This window comes from Sebastes fasciatus, chromosome 10, assembly GCF_043250625.1.
Source record: "Sebastes fasciatus isolate fSebFas1 chromosome 10, fSebFas1.pri, whole genome shotgun sequence".
NCBI lineage: Eukaryota > Metazoa > Chordata > Actinopteri > Perciformes > Sebastidae > Sebastes > Sebastes fasciatus.
In genome coordinates, this window is record NC_133804.1 from 33,774,669 (window position 1) to 33,796,102 (window position 21,434).

The window sequence follows — 21,434 nt, forward strand, 5'->3', positions numbered from 1 at the left end:
CCAAGGGTTAAGTAGATCAGATGAACAGTTCTTGAGATATATGAAAGACACACAGACAGACAGATTCCTCGCTTTATAGTTAGATGTATTAATACTGTTTTTGTTTCAGGACCCAAGCGAGACCAGGATGTCCTAGACCTGAACCTGGACCTGGACCTGGTCCTGGACCTGAACCCAGCTGTGTGTCCTTCAGAAGTGACCAGTCGATGGATTTTATTCTTGATTTTAAACATGACAGAAAGTAAGTAGTTTTCAGTATTAAAACATTGTAATTATGCAGTATTTTAACCATACAGAGTTTAAATGAATATGTGACCTTTAATAATTAAATTAATGCTGTTTTTGTTTCAGGGTCCATGTGAGACCAGGATCTGCTGGACCTGGACCTGAACCCAGCTGTGTTTCCCTCAAAAGTGACAATTCAAAGGATTTTATTCTTGATTTTAAAACTGGCAAAAAGTAAGTTGTCAGTAGTAAAACGTAATTATGCAGTATTTTAACCACACAGAGTTTAACTGATTATGTGACCTTTTATGCATTTATTAATGCCGTTTTTGTTTCAGGACCCATGTGAGACCAGGATCTGCTGGACCTGAACCCAGCTGTGTGTCCTTCAAAAGTGACAATTCAAAGGACTTTATTCTTGATTTTAAACCTGACAAAAAGTAAGTTGTTATCAGTATTAAAACGTAACTATGTAGTATTTTAACCACACAGAGTTTAACTGAATATGTGGCCATTACATTTTTTTATTAATACTGTTTTTGTTTCAGGATCCATGTGAGACCAGGATCTTCTGGACCTGGACCTGAACCCAGCTGTGTTTCACTCAAAAGTGACGATTCAAAGGATTTTATTCTTGATTTTAAACGAAGACATCCTGCTGGTCTGAAGTAAGCTGTTAAAGCTGCTAAAATAAAGACAGATTCATCAACATGGATTATTTCTCTCATAAAATGTTTTCAGAAACACATTTTGGTGAACTATTTTCGTGATATAAGAGAAGAAAGTTTCCAAACGATCTAATTCTTCATGATTCCTCCACAGAGTTGACCAGGAGAGCTCAGAGGTTCCCAGTGGTCAGTCCGCCCAGCAGCATCAAACACACCTGGACTCCATATTTATGGTCTGTACATGTACAACAAATCCTTTTACATCTGTTATTTTGACAATAATCTCCATACTGCACTATTTAGATCAGTGGATTGTCAGTCTGTCCACCATGGATCTGATGTTTGATTGTGTCATTCATATAATATTCTGTTCCAGCTGCTGGAGGACAACATCGTCACCTTTGTGAAGAACGAGCTGAAGAAGATCCAGAAGGTTCTGAGTCCAGATTACCCAGCATGGTACCTGGAGAGTCCGATGGAGGATGACGAGGTGTTGGAAGAGGATGATGAAGAGCAGAGGAAGAGCAGCAGAGATGCATTTCTGAATATCACACTGAACTTCCTGAGGAGACTGAAGCAGGAGGAGCTGGCTGACCGTCTGCAGAGCAGTAAGAGGATTTATATAAAGATTTAACATGCTGGATAAATGGGGCTGTAGCCGGACAACAGACTGCTGCCAACAATAACACTTCATTGTGTGACTGATGACACACACGTTTGACACAAATGTACAACTCTTTGGACGGTGCGCCTGTGGTTGCCCGGTCCTGCAAGCGCATGGTGATCCAGTTGCTTCCAACTCACAGCTCAGCAAAAAGCACTGTTTTACGCCCTCCGGTCCACGGTACTGACGGCGTGGCTTGCAGCACCTGGCACAGCGCTTCATGAGCCTAGTCCGATAGTCTTTAGATATGTAGCCTATAGATAACATATATTTGAATAAAATACAGTTGTACCGTTAAGATACAGTACACAGAAGCCGTTTCCATGTCACAAGGCAGACAAGCGTCCAGCACGCACCAAGGATGCATGTTAATGCCAGGTCTGCGCAGGGCCTTATATGCAGTGGAGTCACTGGAGGGGGGCATGGTTCGAACAGAGGTTGAACTGGTAACCCAGCGGGTAGTACAGCAGGGCACCAACCGCCCACCGGATAGCCAAGCACTCTTTTTCAAACATGCCATACCTCGACTCCCTCTCGGAGAGCTTCCGGCTGATGTAAAGCACCGGGCGGTCTACTCCTGGTACCTGCTGGGACAGCATGGCCCCAGCCATGGCCCTGTTTGAAGCATCAGTCAGCAGGACAAGAGGGAGAGTAAATGTTGAAATATTTAATTAGTAATTTATTCATCAATTTTATTTGTTGTGTGTTCATTCAGGAAGTCACCCTGGAGTTTGTCAATGTAAACTCAAATCTAACCTGAAGAAGAAGTTCCAGTGTGTGTTTGAGGGGATCGCTAAAGCAGGAAACCCAACCCTTCTGAATCAGATCTACACAGATCTCTACATCACAGAGGGAGGGACTGCAGAGGTCAATGATGAACATGAGGTCAGACAGATTGAAACCGCATCCAGGAAAACAGACAGACCAGAAACAACAATCAGACAGGAAGACATCTTTAAAGCCTCACCTGGAAGAGATGAACCAATCAGAACAGTGATGACAAAGGGAGTGGCTGGCATCGGGAAAACAGTCTTAACACAGAAGTTCACTCTGGACTGGGCTGAAGACAAAGCCAACCAGGACATACAGTTCACATTTCCATTCACTTTCAGAGAGCTGAATGTGCTGAAGGAGAAGAAGTACAGCTTGGTGGAACTTGTTCATCACTTCTTTACTGAAACCAAAGAAGCAGGAATCTGCAGGTTTGAAGAGTTCCAGGTTGTGTTCATCTTTGACGGTCTGGATGAGTGTCGACTTCCTCTGGACTTCCACAACAAGGAGATCCTGACTGATGTTACAGAGTCCACCTCAGTGGATGTGCTGCTGACAAACCTCATCAGGGGGAAACTTCTTCCCTCTGCTCGCCTCTGGATAACCACACGACCCGCAGCAGCCAATCAGATCCCTCCTGAGTGTGTTGACATGGTGACAGAGGTCAGAGGGTTCACCGACTCCCAGAAGGAGGAGTACTTCAGGAAGAGGTTCAGAGATGAGGAGCAGGCCAGTGCAATCATCTCCCACATCAAGCAATCACGAAGCCTCCACATCATGTGCCACATCCCGGTCTTCTGCTGGATCACGTCTACAGTTCTGGAGGAGGTGTTGAAGACAAAAGAGGGTGGAGAGCTGCCCAAGACCCTGACTGAGATGTACATCCACTTCCTGGTGGTTCAGTCCAAAGTGATGAACATCAAGTATGATGGAGGCGCTGAGACAGATCCACACTGGAGTCCAGAGAGCAGGAAGATGATCGAGTCTCTGGGAAAACTGGCTTTTGATCAGCTACAGAAAGGCAACCTGATCTTCTATGAGTCCGACCTGACAGAGTGTGGCATCGATATCAGAGCAGCCTCAGTGTACTCAGGAGTGTTCACACAGATCTTTAAAGAGGAGAGAGGACTGTACCAGGACAAGGTGTTCTGCTTCGTCCATCTGAGTGTTCAGGAGTTTGTGGCTGCTCTTCATGTCCATCTGACATTCATCAACTCAGGTGTCAATCTGATGGCAGAAGGACAAACAACCTCCCAGAAGTCTGAGACACACTTCTACCAGAGTGCTGTGGACAAGGCCTTACAGAGTCCAAATGGACACCTGGACTTGTTCCTCCGCTTCCTCCTGGGTCTTTCACTGCAGACCAATCAGACTCTCCTACGAGGTCTGCTGACACAGACAGGAAGTAGCTCACAGACCAATCAGGAAACAGTCCAGTATATCAAGAAGAAGTTCCAGGAAAATATCTCTGCAGAGAGAAGCATCAATCTGTTCCACTGTCTGAATGAACTGAATGATGGTTCTCTGGTGAAGGAGATCCAACAGTACCTGAGTTCAGGAAGTCTCTCCACATGTAAACTGTCTCCTGCTCAGTGGTCAGCTCTGGTCTTCATCTTACTGTCGTCAGATAAAGATCTGGATGTGTTTGACCTGAAGAAATACTATGATTCAGAGGAGGCTCTTCTGAGGCTGCTGCCAGTGGTCAAAGCCTCCAACAAAGCTCTGTAAGTACAGAGATACAAAAGTATTGGAACCATTCTAATTACTCTAATGTCTTTTCAGGAGAGAAAGATTGAAAACTTTTTTCATTCTTCCCTTATTGTCTTTTCAGATTGAGTGTTTGTAACCTCTCAGAGAAAAGCTGTGAAGCTCTGTCCTCACTTCTCAGCTCCCAGTCCTCCAGTCTGAGAGAGCTGGACCTGAGTAACAACGACCTGCAGGATTCAGGAGTTAAGCTGCTGTCTTCTGGACTGAAGAGTCCACACTGTACTCTGGAGACTCTCAGGTGAACCTGTGAATTACTTTCCATGGGCAATAACTAAGTTAAACAGAAACACATAGGGGATGACAGTAATAAACACACTACCTTCCAGTCTTTACTCAGATTATGTGACGTGTGTTATTTTGTGTTTGCAGGTTGTCAGGCTGTTTGATCACAAAAGAAGGCTGCACTTCTCTGGCTTCAGCTTTGAAGTCCAACCCCTCCCATCTGAGAGAGCTGGACCTGAGTTACAATCATCCAGGAGAGTCAGGAGTGAATCTTCTGTCTGCTGGACTGGAGGATCCACTCTGGAGACTGGACACTCTGAGGTATGAAGAGACCTGCTGCAGCCACAGAAATTCAGTCCCAAAGGTCATGACTATAGGTGAGGGTTAGAACGTAGTTGGTGATCGAGAGCTCCTTCTTCACCACAACAGTTGGGTACAATGCCCGCACTGCTAATGCCACAATGAACCACCTGTCCATCTCCCGCTCCATTTTACCCTCACTGGTGAACAAGACCCAAAGATACTTAAACTCCTTTGCTTTAGGCAAAGACTCACTCCCCACATGGAGGAAGCAGTTTCCGGCAGAGCACCATGACCTCAGATTGGAGGTACCGATTCTCATCTGCCTCACACTCGGCTGCAAACCGCCCCAGTGCGTGCTGAAGGTCACGGTCTGATGAAGCCAACAGAACCACATCATCTGCAAAGAGCAGAGACGCAATTCTGAGGTCCCCAAACCGGACACTCTCCTCCCCCCGGCTGCACCTTGAGATCCTGTCCATGAAAATTACAAACAGGATCGTAACGAGGGACAACCCTGTTGGAGGCCAACACCCACCGGAAACGTGTTTGACTTTTTGCCGAGGCTGAACACAGCCTCAGCCAATCCCCGCTTTCCCTTTCTGAGTCGTCTAACGGTTTGCCAGAACTTTGAGACCAACTGAAAGTCCTTTGGGTGTGGAAGGAGTTCAGTTCAGTTATACAGCTTGACGACCTCCTTCATTGTTGGTGTCCACCAGCCGGTTTCTTAGGTTGCCGCCGCGACAGGCTGACAACCTTCCGACCACAACTCCTAGCAGCCACCTCCACAATGAAGGTTTTGAACATGGCCCACTCAGATTCCATGTCCCCATTCTCCTCGGGATGCACAAATAAATCATCCAGAGGTGGGAGCTGAAGATCAGGTCTGTCCGGCAGCCTCCAGCTCCTCTCGTCACGCGAGTGTCCAAAACATACAGCCGCAGATCTGATGATACGGCCGCAAAATCGATCAGCGATCGTTGGCCTGGGGTGTTTTGGTACCAAGTACACTTATGAACCGCCCTATGCTCGAACATGGCATTTGTTATGGCCAATCCATGACTAGCACAGAAGTCCAACAACAAAGCACGACTTGGGTTCAGATCAGGCAGGCCGCTCCTCCCAATCACCCCCCTCCAGGTTTCTCCATCGCTGACCACGTGCGTGTTGAAGTCCCCCAGCAGAACTATAGAGTCCCCAGTTGGCGCCCTTTCCAGGACGCTACCCAGAGACTCCAAGAAGGCTGGGTACTCTGAGTTGCTGTTCGGTGCATAAGCACAAACAACCGTCAGAGACCTCCTCCCAACACGCAAAGGTCCCCGCTTTTGCCTGCCACTCAGCTCACAATGTAGCCGACCCCAATGCCTATCCCTGCGAGTGGTGGGCCCACAGGGCGGCGGCTCCATGTAGATTTTACGGGCTGTGCGCGCCTGAGCCCGATGGGTCAAGGCCTGGCCACCAGATGCACGCCAGTGAGCTCCCCTCCCAAGTCTGGCTCTAGAAAGAGGCCCCGGTTTCCCTTTTCCAGGCGAGGCGCTACATCTCCTTTTTGGTCTCTTCATAAAGGGTCTGTGAATCTCTTTTGGTCTGGCCCCTCTTCTGGGACCACTTTGCCTTGGGCGACCCTACCAGGAGCTGCTGCCACCCGACAGCACAGCTCCCAGGGTCACAGAGGCACGCATACCCCTCCACCACCTTGATTATTGTAGGGAAAGACGAACAAAAAACAGCAGTTGATCTTGTTCATGTTAGAACGATGTATCGTCCATGTTTCCATGCTGATGGAGGATTTTCTGTTCTGACCCCCCTCCTCCTCCTTTCAGGGTGGAGCCTGCTGGAGTTCAATGGTTGACACCAGGTCTGAAGAAGTGTAAGTGTGTTTTTAATTTGATTCATGAAAACAAAGCGGAAAACATTCAACCAACTGAAAAATGGGACATCACTGACTTCAAATGTCTGATGTCATAGATTAGGGATGTCCATAATTAACCGTTTAACCGTTAACTGACATTAAGCATTTTAACCGATTAACGCTATCGGTTAAAACAGTTCAAAGAAATATTAATAATTAATTAAAAAGCTGAGCGGCTCAGAGGAGCGGCTCGTCTCTTTAAGGAGAAAAGCTGGTCCACCTTAACAGCCCACCTTAAAAGGCGGAGTCGGAGTTGCAGAATACAGGAAGACGGCTCCGGTCTCTCCGGCTCGCTTGAGCGGAGCGGAGGAGTTGTAGTTTCGTAGCATTTATACACCGACAAATAAACTGTCCACACACTGCTACACCTACGCTCACAGCTATAACGCCACCAACAACCTCACACTCACCGCCAACACACACACACGGTCTGTTGGAAACTCGCTAAAGTTACGCAGACTACGTGTGGCGGCGGCGAGCACGAAGCCTCCGGCAATGCTAGAGCTGCTAACGTAGAACAAACACACACACTTTTTGTTGGACACTCGCTAAAGTACCGCCGGGCAGACACACAGCTGACAACCTGCTAAACTAAACTAAATGTGCGGTGGAGACTTTTGCTGGGAAAGTGGCTGCATGTCCGCGACACTACACGCAGCATCGTAGCTGCTAAGTTAACGCCCCCGGATGGTGAACTGGGTTCTCAGTTGTCTGTTGTGCTCATACACTGCAGCTGGCGCGAGGCACAAATCTTGTCGGTTAACGGTTAAGAAAATGTATCAAAATGAGCATCCCTAGTCTGAGGTCATAGATTAATACCTGCTTGCTGTATTGTGTGTCTTCTTCTCTCCATCAGATTCCTGTGAACTCACAATCGACATAAACACAGTGAACGGAAACGTCGCCTTCTTGTCAGACAGTTTGATAAGTGTGTTCCAGAAGCAGCCTTACCCCGATCACCCAGACAGATTTGATGAGTGTCCTCAGCTGCTGTGTAGTGACGGTCTGACTGGTCGCTGTTACTGGGAGGTGGAGTGGAGTGGAGATGTTGATATAGCGCTGAGTTACAGAGGAATCAGACGGAGAGGAGACAGTAATGACTGTGTGTTCGGAGGTAACGATCACTCCTGGAGTCTGAGATGCTCTAACGGTCATTACTCCGCCTGCCACAACAACAGCAGGACCTCCATCGCCGCCTCTTTCACCTTTCTCTCCGATAGGGTAGCAGTGTATTTGGACTGTCCCGCTGGCACTCTGTCCTTCTACAGAGTCTCCTCGGACTCACTGATCCACCTCCACACCTTCAGCGCCACGTTCACTGAACCTCTCTATCCCGGGTTCAGGCTCTCGTCCGAAGCGTTAGGACGCATGTCTGACGCTGTTATGTTCATGTCTGGCATGCAAAGTTCCTCCGTGTCTCTGTGTCCTCCGGAGGGACAGTCTGTTCTTGGTAGAGAATCACAAACAACAGTTCTTCCTACCAACCTGATGTCTCAGTGGTTTTAAACCCAGCCATCTTGCTCAGGGAGGGAAGGAATCTCCCAGAAACGAGTCAGACTGGTAGCTCTGGTGAAGTGGTCCAAACATTTGTGACGTATTTATAAAAATTATATGAAAAATAAAGGTAGCCAGTAAACTAACTGATTAAAATGTGACAAAAAATTTCATTTGCCTTTTTTATTTATTTATCTTCATATTAATTATTTTATTTGTTTATTCTTCTGTTTAAATTTGACATTTATTTATTTAAGAACTTCTATTTATGAATGTTTCAACAGCTGATGAGATTTCACTGCAGATAGTCTCTGTTCTTCCTCCTCTCTCCTCCTCTTCCTCTCTCCTCTTCCTCTCTCCTCTTCCTCTCCTCTCTCCTCCCTCCTCCCTCCTCACTCCTCTCTCTCCTCCTCTCTCCTCTCTCCTCCTCCTCCTCCTCCTCCTCCTCCTCCTCCTCCTCCTCCCCCTTCTCTGTCCTCTTCTTCCTCCTCTCTCTCCTCTCTCCTCCTCTTTCCTCTCTCTTCCTCTCCTCTCTTCTCTCTCCTCTCTCCTCCTCCTCCTCCTTCCCCTCCTCTCTCCTCTCTCCTCCCTCCTCCTCCTCCTCCTTCCCCTCCTCTCTCCTCTCTCCTCTCTCCTCTCTCCTCTCTCCTCTCTCCTCCTCCTCCTGCTTCCCCTCCTCTCTCCTCTCTCCTCTCTCCTCTCTCCTCTCTCCTCTCTCCTCTCTCCTCCTCCTCTCTCCTCCTCCTCTCTCCTCCTCCTCCTCCAGGATGTGATGTTCTCAGTGAACAGCAGGTGGCAGCAGATGTTCATGTTTCAACAGGTGAAATGATTTCACAGAGAGTCAACAGGCTGATCTCCAACCAGTTAATCAGTTGAGTGCCTTCAGTTGTTCCTGCAGGTTTCTACCACAGACTGGAAGAAGACGACGTCACCTTCAGCATTTTGACCATCGCCATCTTGGTTTTCGTCCGTCTCCATCTTGGTTTTTGGTCACATCTGTTGAACCATCAGAATACCTGCTGAGGTGATCACCTGTTGAAACATCAGAATACCTGCTGAGGTGATCACCTGATGGAACATCAGAATACCTGCTGAGGTGATCACCTGATGAACCATCAGAATACCTGCTGAGGTGATCACCTGTTGAAACATCAGAATACCTGCTGAGGTGATCACCTGATGGAACATCAGAATACCTGCTGAGGTGATCACCTGTTGAAACATCAGAATACCTGCTGAGGTGATCACCTGATGAACCATCAGAATACCTGCTGAGGTGATCACCTGTTGAAACATCAGAATACCTGCTGAGGTGATCACCTGATGGAACATCAGAATACCTGCTGAGGTGATCACCTGATGGAACATCAGAATACCTGCTGAGGTGATCACATGACAACAACAGTATGAACTCAGTGTTTCCTGTCGTCTCCGCTGTTAAACTTGTGATCAGTTACACTTTTGTCCTCCGCAGACATCTGTAGCTCACTGAAGCAGAGAAAAAGGAATTAAAAAGGCGAGAAGAAGAACGGAGCCGGCGGCGCGGTGAGGCCAAACAAAGAGGATGGATTTCAGAGTGAAGACTAAACCTTCCTAAATCAGTTAGTCCTGAGCCGGCTGACCCCTCATCTGCTCATCCGGCTCTTTGAAGCGTTCAGTTCAGGGGGAGGAAAACCCCAAAACCCACCGGACCAAATGTCCTCCGCTAAGTGACTAAATGCCCCGAGGTATCACACACACACACACACACACACACACACACATTAACACACAGTAACACACTGTGTTGTGTGGACAGCTGCAGTGATCTCTGTGATCAGACCACCTCAGTCGAGTTCAATACAAGTCCAGGACCAGATCTGTTAGAGTCCAGTCTGAAGAGTTTTAAAGCTTCATTGAGACACTAAAGAACTTCAGTCAGGTTTTAATGTAACAGACGAAGAAACTGAAGAACTGTTGAGAGAATACACATCATCTAATGAATGATTTTATATTACAGGAAGAATCACAACATTAACTCTGTCTGACAACACAAGTTAAGTTTGTCTTATTGGTCACACGGTTGCAGCTTTAATATAACGGTTGCAGTAATATAACGGTTGCAATTTTATATACAATATAATGGTTGCAGTTATAATATAACGGTTGCAGTTATAATATAACGGTTGCAGTTTTAATATAACGGTTGCAGTTTTATATATAACGGTTGCAGTTTTATATACAATATAATGGTTGCAGTTATAATATAACGGTTGCAGTTTTAATATAACGGTTGCAGTTTTATATATAACTGTTACAGTTTTATATATAACGTAAGGGTTGCAGTATTAGTCTAATGGTTGCAGTTGCAGTTTTAACGCAAAGGTTGCAGTTTTAACGTAATGGTTGCAGCTTTCACGCAAAAGTCGCAGTTTTAACGTAACTATCACACTTTTAACGGTTGCAAATATATATATATAAGAGAGAGAGAGATGCTGGTTGTAAGTGACAAGTAAGTTTCCAAAGTAAAAGTCCCTAGAAGTGTATGATTCAACTTTTTCCGTGTTAACAAAGTTAACAAAAATCACAATAAATCGTAATATTGAATCACATTACTTAAAAATCACAATTCATATCCAATTAGGAGATAGATGAATCATCGCAGACCCCTCGTACGCCCCCCACATGTAGATAAACAGTTGTTGTTGTTGTTGATCAGCTGACCCGGACAGGAAGAGGAGCAGGTGACATGTTGAGGATTAACCCTTTAACAGACAAACTGTGAGTCTACAAACCTACATATGAGACAAAGACGGATTCATGAGTTCAGACTGTCAGACCCAGTTTACAACAAAGACACGCACGCACGCACGCACACACACACACACACACACACTTCTTCTTCTGCTGCTGAAAACGGTCCAATAACGGCAGCGTTCAACAGGAATAATCCTGCTGATGACCTCGCTTTGTCACACCAGTGTGTGTGTGTGTGTGCTCACATTAAATCCAGCACACTGCTCTTCTATACCGTGACCTCTGACCTCTGCAGACAGAGAGAGATGTGTAGTAATGTCGAGTTCCTCCTTTTCTTCTTTTTTCTTTTTCAATCATTTTATTAACAACTCTTATTTTGGAAGTTTTGTGCAGCATTTTAAAATACAGTTCTCAAAGAGTTTCAAAATAAAGTCCATCACAACAAAATAAAGGCTTTTTTTCTCCAAGCTGCCAAAATGAAACTCAACTAATTCTGTAAATGAAATATAAAACTCTACATGGTCACTTTATGTAAATACCAGGGCTGTCATACTTAACGTGATAATAACGCAAATTAATTTTAATGCCACTAATTTATTTAACGCATTAACGCAAAACTAGAGTGAAGATACTGGTATCTTAGTAAACTACAAAACCAGCTGTTGTTGCTGAACATCTGTTCATCTGTTTAATTGTCCGAAAAAAGCCCAGAAAATGTCCAAAAAAACTCAGAAAAAAGCCCGGAATATGTCAGAAAAAAGTTCGAAAAAAAGTCTGAAAATGTCAGAAATATGTCCGAAAAAGTCTGCGAATTTTCCGAAAAATGCCCGAAAAAAGTTCGAAAAAAAGCCTAAAAATATCTTAAAAAACACCCGAAAAATGTCTGTAAAAAGCCCAAAAATTATCTGGAAAATGTCTGAAAAAGCTTGAAAAATATCCGAAAAAGTCTGAGAATTTTCCGAAAAAATGCCCGAAAGTAGTTCTGAAAAAAATCAGAAAAATGTTTGAAAAAGAAAGACTGTAAATTGTCTGAAAAAAAGCCTGAAAAAAACTTTAAAAAAGCCTGAAAATTGTCCGAAAGAAAGGCAGAAGAAAAGTCAGATATTGGTATCATAGTAAACTATAAAACCTGATGAATCCATCGGTACCAACCAGGTCAGACTAGCTGGTTATGAAGGAGGTTAAATAACGCTCCAAACTTACACTAAATGTTGGCGAGGAAAAATTGGCATGTCCGTTTTCAAAGGGGTCCCTTGACCTCTGACCTCCAGATCAGTGAATGTAAATGGGTTCTATGGGTACCCACGAGTCTCCCCTTTACAGACATGCCCACTTTATGATAATCACATGCAGTTTGGGGCAAGTCATAGTCAAGTCAGGACACTGACACACTGACAGCTGTTGTTGCCTGTTGGGCTGCAGTTTGACATGTTATGATGTGAGCATATTGTTTTATGCTAAATGCAGTACCTGTGAGGGTTTACAAACATAAAACCTGCATGGATCAAACATCCAGAACACAAAGAGTCATAATGGAGGCATCCTGTCAACAGTTCTACTGTCGTCTCTTTATGATGGAGCTCTCTGGAGAGCATGATGTAATAACAGCGAGTGGCCACCAGAGAAACAGGAAGCAGCGCTGAGCGGCGGCGTCACGGGTCTGATTAGACGTCCGTGATGCACACACACTCTCCTCCATTGTAATGTGAGGCCGACTGAATCTCTGCATCTCAAAATATCACCCCCCCCGACCCCAGTATTAATTGCCCCCCCACAGCCCCCTGCAGATGTCTCGCTGCTTCATTTGCGTAGCGAGCAACAATCAGTCCCATCTGTCCCAGTTTTTACTTTCCTCCCCCTGAAACATCACCTCTGTGCACCCCCCCCCCCTCCACTAAATCTCCTCACTAAGCCCACCACACACACACGCACGCACGCACGCACACACACACACACACACGCACGCACGCACACACACACACACACACACACACACACACACACACACACACACACACCACCCATACAGAGTCTTGTCAGTGAGGGGATTGAAAGCCAATCAAAAAGCTATAGAGAAGTGCTTTGGTGAGCAGGGACACAATCGGGGGGCCGCTGGATGGGTGAGGCTCTGAGGTGGGGGGGGGCTGGTGGATGGGTTAGGCTCTGAGGTGGGGGGGCGGTGGTTGGGTGAGGCTCTGAGGTGGGGGGGCGGTGGTTGGGTGACGCTCTGAGGTGGGGGGGGCGGTGGATGGGTGAGGCTCTGAGGTGGGGGGGCCGGTGGATGGGTGACGCTCTGAGGTGGGGGGGGCGGTGGATGGGTGAGGCTCTGAGGTGGGGGGGCCGGTGGATGGGTGACGCTCTGAGGTGGGGGGGGCGGTGGTTGGGTGAGGCTCTGAGGTGGGGGGGCCGGTGGATGGGTGACGCTCTGAGGTGGGGGGGGCGGTGGTTGGGTGAGGCTCTGAGGTGGGGGGGCCGGTGGATGGGTGACGCTCTGAGGTGGGGGGGGCGGTGGATGGGTGACGCTCTGAGGTGGGGGGGCCGGTGGATGGGTGACGCTCTGAGGTGGGGGGGGCGGTGGATGGGTGACGCTCTGAGGTGGGGGGGGTGGTGGATGGGCGAGGCTCTGAGGTGGGGGGGGCGGTGGTTGGGTGAGGCTCTGAGGTAGGCCCTGGGCCCCCCCAACCAGCTCTGTTTTTGGCTGCAGGCTCCTGAAAGAGACTCCGTCCGGCAGAAATGGGGACAGATGTGAGGACTTAGAGGGGAGGAATAATCAGTCAGTCCTCGCCGACGGGACGGTGGACACAGGAAGTTGATTCATGACTTTTGTCTCTTCGATCCCCGCAGGACTTTAGCTGTTATTGGATGGGAAGTTTCATAAATCCAGGGTTTGAGCTTGGTTCCACCTAGCAGGGCCGGTTCCGGCTAGCAGGGCCGGTTCTAGTTAGCAGGGCCGGTTCCATCTAGCAGGGCCGGTTCTAGTTAGCAGGGCCGGTTCCGGCTAGCAGGGCCGGTTCCGGCTAGCAGGGCCGGTTCCGGCTAGCAGGGCTATACTTAGTGGTATTTTTTTTTTAATTTATAATGTTTTATACTTCTGGTGAATATAATCCATCAATCTGATTTCCATAGATGTATTTATTAAATACAGTTCCCTTTGTTAACACCTTATTTTGAAAAGCGGACGTAGTCCCCCGTGTCTACTTCCTGTAACTTCTCCAAGGTGGTCTCTAGCTCTCCCGTCAGCTCCGTTCTCTTTATCCATCCATGGTCAGCTCCATCGGGGCCGTTTCAATGCAGAGAACATAAATGTCAGTATCTGGGTGCTCTACAGTCGTAGCGTCGGCCCATTTGACCACGGAGACGAGAGCGACGGCCGGCTCCACCGCCACGTTACCGCCATACCATAACGTTACCGCCATACCATAACGTTACCGCCATACCATAACGTTTCCTGTCCGTGACAGAGTTACCATGCAGCTTTAGCTCTGCTCTGTGTAGCTCTGCTTTTCCCGTCTGTGTGAAAACCAAAGTGTTTCCATCCTTTACTGGATGTGTAGTGTTTACCACGCTGGATTTAACATGGGAGGGTGCAGGTCGTATCCACGATGACCCTCCAACGTTTTATACTTTCTAGGTTGACGGATACGGAACGGATATGACGTCACGTTACTCAGACTAAATATAAATTGTAATAAATATATCGATTTTGGCATTAAAACATCTATTTAGAAATACATAGGTGGATTTTTTTTTCCCATCTCTAGTGTCCAGTAAGTCGGCGTCGATGTACACTCGCTGTTGGAGGGTTTATAGCCCACTTCCACTCCCCGCTGACTGGTTTGGGACGGAACTTAATATGGCGGACCCTTCACGGGAACGCATAAACGAAAAGTCTGACTTTTTTCTCGTAAACTCAGATTTTATTTTTTTTCCCTTAATGAGGCCGTAATACTCCGTCGTAAGTAACCAACATAGAGATAGTATAACATAACCAACATAGAGATAGTATAACATATCCAACATAGAGATAGTATAACATATCCAACATAGAGATAGTATAACATATCCAACATAGAGATAGTATAACATAACCAACATAGAGATAGTATAACATATCCAACATAGAGATAGTATAACATATCCAACATAGAGATAGTATAACATATCCAACATAGAGATAGTATAACATATCCAACATAGAGATAGTATAACATATCCAACATAGAGATAGTATAACATATCCAACATAGAGATAGTATAACATATCCAACATAGAGATAGTATAACATATCCAACATAGAGATAGTATAACATATCCAACATAGAGATAGTATAACATATCCAACATAGAGATAGTATAACATATCCAACATAGAGATAGTATAACATATCCAACATAGAGATAGTATAACATATCCAACATAGAGATAGTATAACATATCCAACATAGAGATAGTATAACATAACCAACATAGAGATAGTATAACATATCCAACATAGAGATAGTATAACATATCCAACATAGAGATAGTATAACATATCCAACATAGAGATAGTATAACATATCCAACATAGAGATAGTATAACATATCCAACATAGAGATAGTATAACATATCCAACATAGAGATAGTATAACATATCCAACATAGAGATAGTATAACATATCCAACATAGAGATAGTATAACATATCCAACATAGAGATAGTATAACATATCCAACATAGAGATAGTATAACATATCCAACATAGAGATAGTATAACATATCCAACATAGAGATAGTATAACATATCCAACATAGAGATAGTATAACATATCCAACATAGAGATAGTATAACATATCCAACATAGAGATAGTATAACATATCCAACATAGAGATAGTATAACATATCCAACATAGAGATAGTATAACATAACCAACATAGAGATAGTATAACATATCCAACATAGAGATAGTATAACATATCCAACATAGAGATAGTATAACATATCCAACATAGAGATAGTATAACATATCCAACATAGAGATAGTATAACATATCCAACATAGAGATAGTATAACATATTCAACATAGAGATAGTATAACATATCCAACATAGAGATAGTATAACATAACCAACATAGAGAGAGTACAACATGTGTTTTGTGGACTCTTGTGTTGGATTTTGTGGGTCGTCTCGCTGCAGCATTGTGATCTAGTTGAAGTTGAAGTTTAGCTGAAGAAAATGTTGTGAAACCGTTTTTTAACATCCATCAGACAGGAGGGTCGTTTGACCAGAAGTAGATCTGGGAGTCATCTGTGTCTCTAGATATCAGCTGATCTGGTCCACTCGTCTTCAGTTTGGTGTAAACCAGAGAGGATCAGCTGCAGGACGGCGTTATGAGGACATTCCTTCAGATTGGGTGATGGTGGTTGGGGGGGGGGGGTGGTGGTTGATGTAAATCAGGTCAGTTGGATGAGGACTGATGGGGTGATTGATGGCGTCTTTAACAGATGAGTCCTCACACTCGAGTGGTGCTCCTCTATCTGTGTTTTTACGCCTTTGTCCGTCCTCCCAAAGTGAACCATTGAGACGAGTTGAGTCTTTGTGACGCTCACAATGAGCATTCAGCTCTGTTGGTGGTAGAGCTGCTTTTCATCTCTCCATCCTCTCCAACAGCACATCCTCCACAGAAACACCACCGAGAGGACGGACGGGTCCAAATCCACCACACTCAACCAGTTTAATCACAGCAGAACACCAACACCTGGAACATCTGTTTGAATGTCCGAACAAAGTCTGAAAAAAGCCCAGAAAATGTCCAAAAAATCTCAGAATAAATTCTAAAAATCTCAGAAAAAATTGCCTAATATATGTCAGAAAAATGTCAGAGAAATGTCTGAAAATAGTTAGAAAACAATGTGAAAAATGTCCGGACAAAGTCTGAAAAAGTCCAGAAAATGTCAGATAAATGTCTTAAAAAAGCCCGAAAAATGACAGAAAAAGCCTGAAATATGTCCAAAAACAGTCAGAAACATCTCAGAAAAATTCCCGAAAAAAGTCAGAAAAATGTCTGAAAAAAGCTTGAACAATATCAGAAAAGTATCCGAAAAAAGCCTGAAAATTGTCCGAAAAATCTGTGAAAAATGTAAAAAAAAAATATCTGAAAAATGCCTGAAAAAAGTAGAAAAAACCCTGAAAATTGTCCAGAAAATGTCCGAAAGAAAGGCAGAAGAAAAGTCCGATACTGGTATCATAATAAACTATAAAACTTAATGAATCCATTGGTACCAACCAGGTCAGACTAGCTTGTCATGAAGGAGGTTAAATAACGCTCCAAACTTACACAAAATTTTGGCATGTCCATTTTCAAAGGGGTCCCTTAACCTCTGACCACCAGATATGTGGATGTAAATGGGTTCTATGGGTTTTATTCTCCCCTTTACAGACAGGCCCACTCTACGATAATCACATGCAGTATAAATGTGTTATTGTTTCCTATTCTAAAATGGTGTGTTTGAATATTTCTGCAGACAGGGGTCCCTAGACAGTCTTGAATTGGGTCTCACTGTAAAGCTGAGACTCTCTGAGGTGATCAGACGTGAGGAGAGAACTAAGATTGTGATGCAGATGTTTGACCCTGTGGTGTCAGGACTGTCCTCAGATCAGCCTGCAGCGGTCCTCCCTCAGACCTCACACTTATCTGTGTCTCTGTCCTCCTTCACACTTGACAGTCGGCTGAGTCCGTCCTGTGTCTCCAGTGAAAGGCCTTTGTGTGGACGCCGCTGTGCGTCTTATCCTCCGTGGCCTCTTGTGTCAGTCACAAGAGGTCTGAGGAGGCCGGAGGGGCCGCGGGGGCCGGCGGTGGACCGAGCCCGGGGCCCCGGAGCTGGCCGGGCCCCCGGTGCTGGCCCGCGGCCCGGAGCGGCCCCCTCTCCGGTCACGGTCTCGTCTCTTTCACTGACAGTTTGTTCTCAATTAGATATCTTTTGTCCCGGCCTGAAAGCCTTCAGCCGACCAGCTCTGTGCCGCCATCTGGGGAGGGCTTTCTGTCCGGGTGAAGAGATGGCATCCGTGCTATAATGCCGATGTTTCGCCTCTCCACGAACCCCCGCCGCCACGCTCTTTATACTCTCATTTTGGCTTCTTCAATGCTTCGCCTTTCAGCGCGGCTGAATAGCACTTAACTAGCTTTTTAAAACTTCCTCGATATCTAAATCTCATCGAGACGACGTTCAGACGGTCAGGAATGTGCTCACAGCGGCGCTGCGGCAACGCTTCAATTCAAACTTTATTAACACAGTGTTACAGCAACAACATGTCCAGACGATTTATAAATAATAGCTTCAATTCAAACTTTATTGACACAGTTACAGCAACAACTGCATGTGATTATCATAAAGGTAAATGTCTGTAAAGGGTTCTTAGGGTACTCGTGGGTACCCATAGAACCCATTTACATTCACATATCTGGAGGTCAGAGGTCAAGGGACCCCTGTGAAACAGCCATGCCAGTTTTTCCGCACCAAAATTTAGAGTAGGTTTGGAGCGTTATTGAACCGATGTAATTTTTCAGACATTTTTGGGACTTTTTTTTTATGTTTTTGGGACATTTTTCTGACTTTTTTTGACTTTTTATTGGACAAAAACCCTCACACATTCACATATCTGGAGGTCAGAGGTCAAGGTTCCCCTTTGAAAATGGCCAAGACAGTTTTTTCCCTCGCCAAAATTTAGTGTAAGTTTGGAGCGTTATTTAACCTTCTTCTCAACAAGCTAGTATGACAAGGTTGGTACCGATGGATCCATCAGGTTTTTCTAGTTTCATATGATACCAGTATCTTAACTATCTTAAACTGAGCCCGCTACAACCTAAAAATCCCAAGTTGTGTTAATGCGTTAAAGAAATTAGTGGCGTTAAAATTAATATGTGTTAACGCATTATTATCACGTTAACTTTAACAGCCCTGTAATAAAGTGAATGATCAGAAATTGTTTTATGAATATTTGTCTGATAGAACACAGGTGAGAATAACCAGTTCTGTATTCGGTCCTTTATTATTTAAAATCTACATAAACAACTTTTACAATACAGACTTCCAATATAAAGTTTTATGCAGATGATACCGTCTTATATGCAACTCTGTGTGTGTAGATTACAGTGTGTCTTCAGACTAAATTAAGTTTGGTTGGACAGACTGTTAAACCTCATGTGGAACAACAGAATAAAAACAGGTTTCTCTTGAGGGTCCTTAAACATTATATGATATAAAAATGAAAGAGGCGTGTAAAATATGAAATGTCATTAACGTTTAAACATGTATGAATGTGACTTGTTGAACCGGTGTCACGGCCTTTCAGCATCATGATCCTCACTGAACACACAGAGCTTCAGCTGAATAGTAAAAACCACAATCCAACACTAAAGCTGCAGTTTGGTCACACGACTGCAGCGACGGCTCCTCGCCGCGGATCTGATCCCTGAGAGCGAGCGAGGCCGACGGAGAATAGAGGGAAAGAGAGGGAGACTATAGAGGGGGATTAGGGCCATGTCGGGTGAGGGTGGGGGGGTGGGGGGGGGGGGGGGGGGGGGGGGGGAAGAAATTAGATGTCTGGGAAAGTTTGGAACGAGACGAGATGAGTGAACAAAAATTAGGTTTAGATTATTTAGATTAGTAGAAATACAACCGAGTAAAGTACAAGTACGCATCAGAACCTCGACTTCAGTTAAAGTACACGAGAGCAATGTACTCAAAGTACAAGTAGTCATGTTGAGAAGGTGTTGAGCTTTGTCTTCAGGAAGAAAGAAAAGAGTAAATCCTTTAAAACTATTAGTGGTTCCCAAACTCCGGGTTTAGACCCCCCAAGAGGTCCCGAGATAAATCCAAGGTCACATGGAAAAGCACCCAGACTGAGTCAAACCGAAAGTATGAAATCAATATATGTGGGGGAGATTGGGGAGAGTTTGGGGGAGATTGGGGGAGATTGTGGAGAGCTTTAGGGGGGAGTTTGGGGGAGATTGTGGAAGGTTTTAGGGGGGAATTTGGGGGAGATTGTGGAAGGTTTTTGGGGAGAGTTTGGGGGAGATTGAGGAGGGTTTTAGGGGGGAGTTTGGGGGGGATTGTGGAAGGTTTTTGGGGTGAGTTTTGGGGAGATTGAGGAGGGTTTTAGGGGGGAGTTTGGGGGAGATTGTGGAGGGTTTAAGGGGGGAGTTTGGGGAGATTGTGGAAGGTTTTAGGGGGGAGTTTGGGGGAGATTGTGGAAGGTTTTTGGGGAGAGTTTGGGGGAGATTGAGGAGGGTTTTAGGGGGGAGTTTGGGGGAGATTGTGGAAGGTTTTAGGGGGGAATTTGGGGGAGATTGTGGAGGGTTTTTGGGGGGATATTGTAGAAGGTTTTGGGGAAGATCGTAGAAGGTTTTGGGGTAGATTGTGGGGGGAGATAGGGTGGAGATTGTAGAAGGTTTTTGGGGGAGATTGTGTTTTTTTTGGGGGGGAGATTGTGGAGGGTTTTAGGGGGGAGATAGGGGGAAATTGTAGGAAGTTTTGTGGGATATTGTGTAGGGCTTTTGGGGGAGATTGTTGAGGGTCTTCGGGGGGGCGTTAGGAGGATAGCGGTCACGTTTCAGCAGCCCCCCCACGGCGGCGGCTCGCCTCTGAAGCTCCGCCTTTTGTTGTCCATTTGTTTACCTTGCTCGGCCGAGGTGCGGCAGGAGACGGACAATGAGCTGGTAGATCAACAGCTCGGTCTGAATGAAGCGGCGCTGCTTTATCCGGTGCCCCCTGAACGCAGCGCACCTCAGAGGGCCGGTGATTAAGAGCCCAACAGGCCACCTCAGGCTCAAAGGCACAAAGGAAGCTGCTCCACTTATCCAATAAAAAAAAGTGTCCCACACAATGAGAGCGGGCGGCGTCCTGCTGACATCACACTTCAGTGATCAGTGGACGGGTGGAGGATAAAGAGGGAGCACTCCAACCGACAGACCCCCACCCATTGAGACCGAAGGGGGGGGGGGCAGCTTGTTAACTCCTCACTGAGGATACTGAGAAGCTCTTAAACTGACCGGTACTCTGCTTATTATCAGCGACTTTGAGCTTGTTTTCATGAAAAGTTGCTCACTAATATCGGTAGTTGTGGGCTTCGTTTTTTAGGGTTCTTGTTTCTCTCCTCACCGCCGCCACTCAAAGTGGTGTTGTTATTGTTAGGAGACAAATCTTCCTGGGTTGATGGAGTTTAACAATGTCACGTACTAAGTGGGCAAAATATTGTAAAAAGTACAACAAAGACTGGGAACAGAGAGTGGACCTAAAGACTGGATTCTCCCTCAACTGGAGGACGGTTCGAAGGCACTTCGCCGTTTTTTTTTTTTTAAGTGTGATAAACGAACACATCAAGTCGATCTGGTTCAACATGTTACCACTGAAAAACATAAAAGAAACACAACGCCGTTCTCTTTAATGGAGATTGTGGAAGGTTTTGGGGGAGATTGTGGAGGGTTTTCGGGGGGAGATTGGGGAAGAATGAGGCTCACCGACACGATTCACGGTCTCTGCAAAAATTAAATAAAATGTTCAAGTTAGTTAACAAGAAAAATATAAAGTTACAAGCTAAAAATAAAATACAAAAACAAAATAAAATGTTCTACTTCTTTAAGTTTAGTTATCAAGTTAGAAAAAAGAAATGTTAACACCTTATTTTG

The 21,434-nt window shown here is 45.4% G+C and overlaps 1 protein-coding gene across 2 annotated transcripts in view; it reads left to right on the forward strand.

The window, feature by feature from the left end:
• Positions 1-8,196, forward strand: part of LOC141775809 (NACHT, LRR and PYD domains-containing protein 3-like) — an 11,475-nt gene extending 3,279 nt beyond the window's left edge. For both annotated transcript variants that reach the window (XM_074649510.1, XM_074649511.1), the window contains 11 exons: positions 110-241; positions 352-459; positions 564-665; positions 774-893; positions 1,048-1,126; positions 1,270-1,501; positions 2,273-4,052; positions 4,160-4,333; positions 4,465-4,638; positions 6,441-6,487; positions 7,386-8,196. In XM_074649510.1, coding sequence (XP_074505611.1) covers positions 110-241; positions 352-459; positions 564-665; positions 774-893; positions 1,048-1,126; positions 1,270-1,501; positions 2,273-4,052; positions 4,160-4,333; positions 4,465-4,638; positions 6,441-6,487; positions 7,386-8,035 — 3,598 coding nt within the window. In that variant the 3' untranslated portion in view covers positions 8,036-8,196. The remainder of the gene's footprint in view (positions 1-109; positions 242-351; positions 460-563; positions 666-773; positions 894-1,047; positions 1,127-1,269; positions 1,502-2,272; positions 4,053-4,159; positions 4,334-4,464; positions 4,639-6,440; positions 6,488-7,385) is intronic.
• The last annotated feature ends 13,238 nt before the right edge of the window (positions 8,197-21,434 follow it).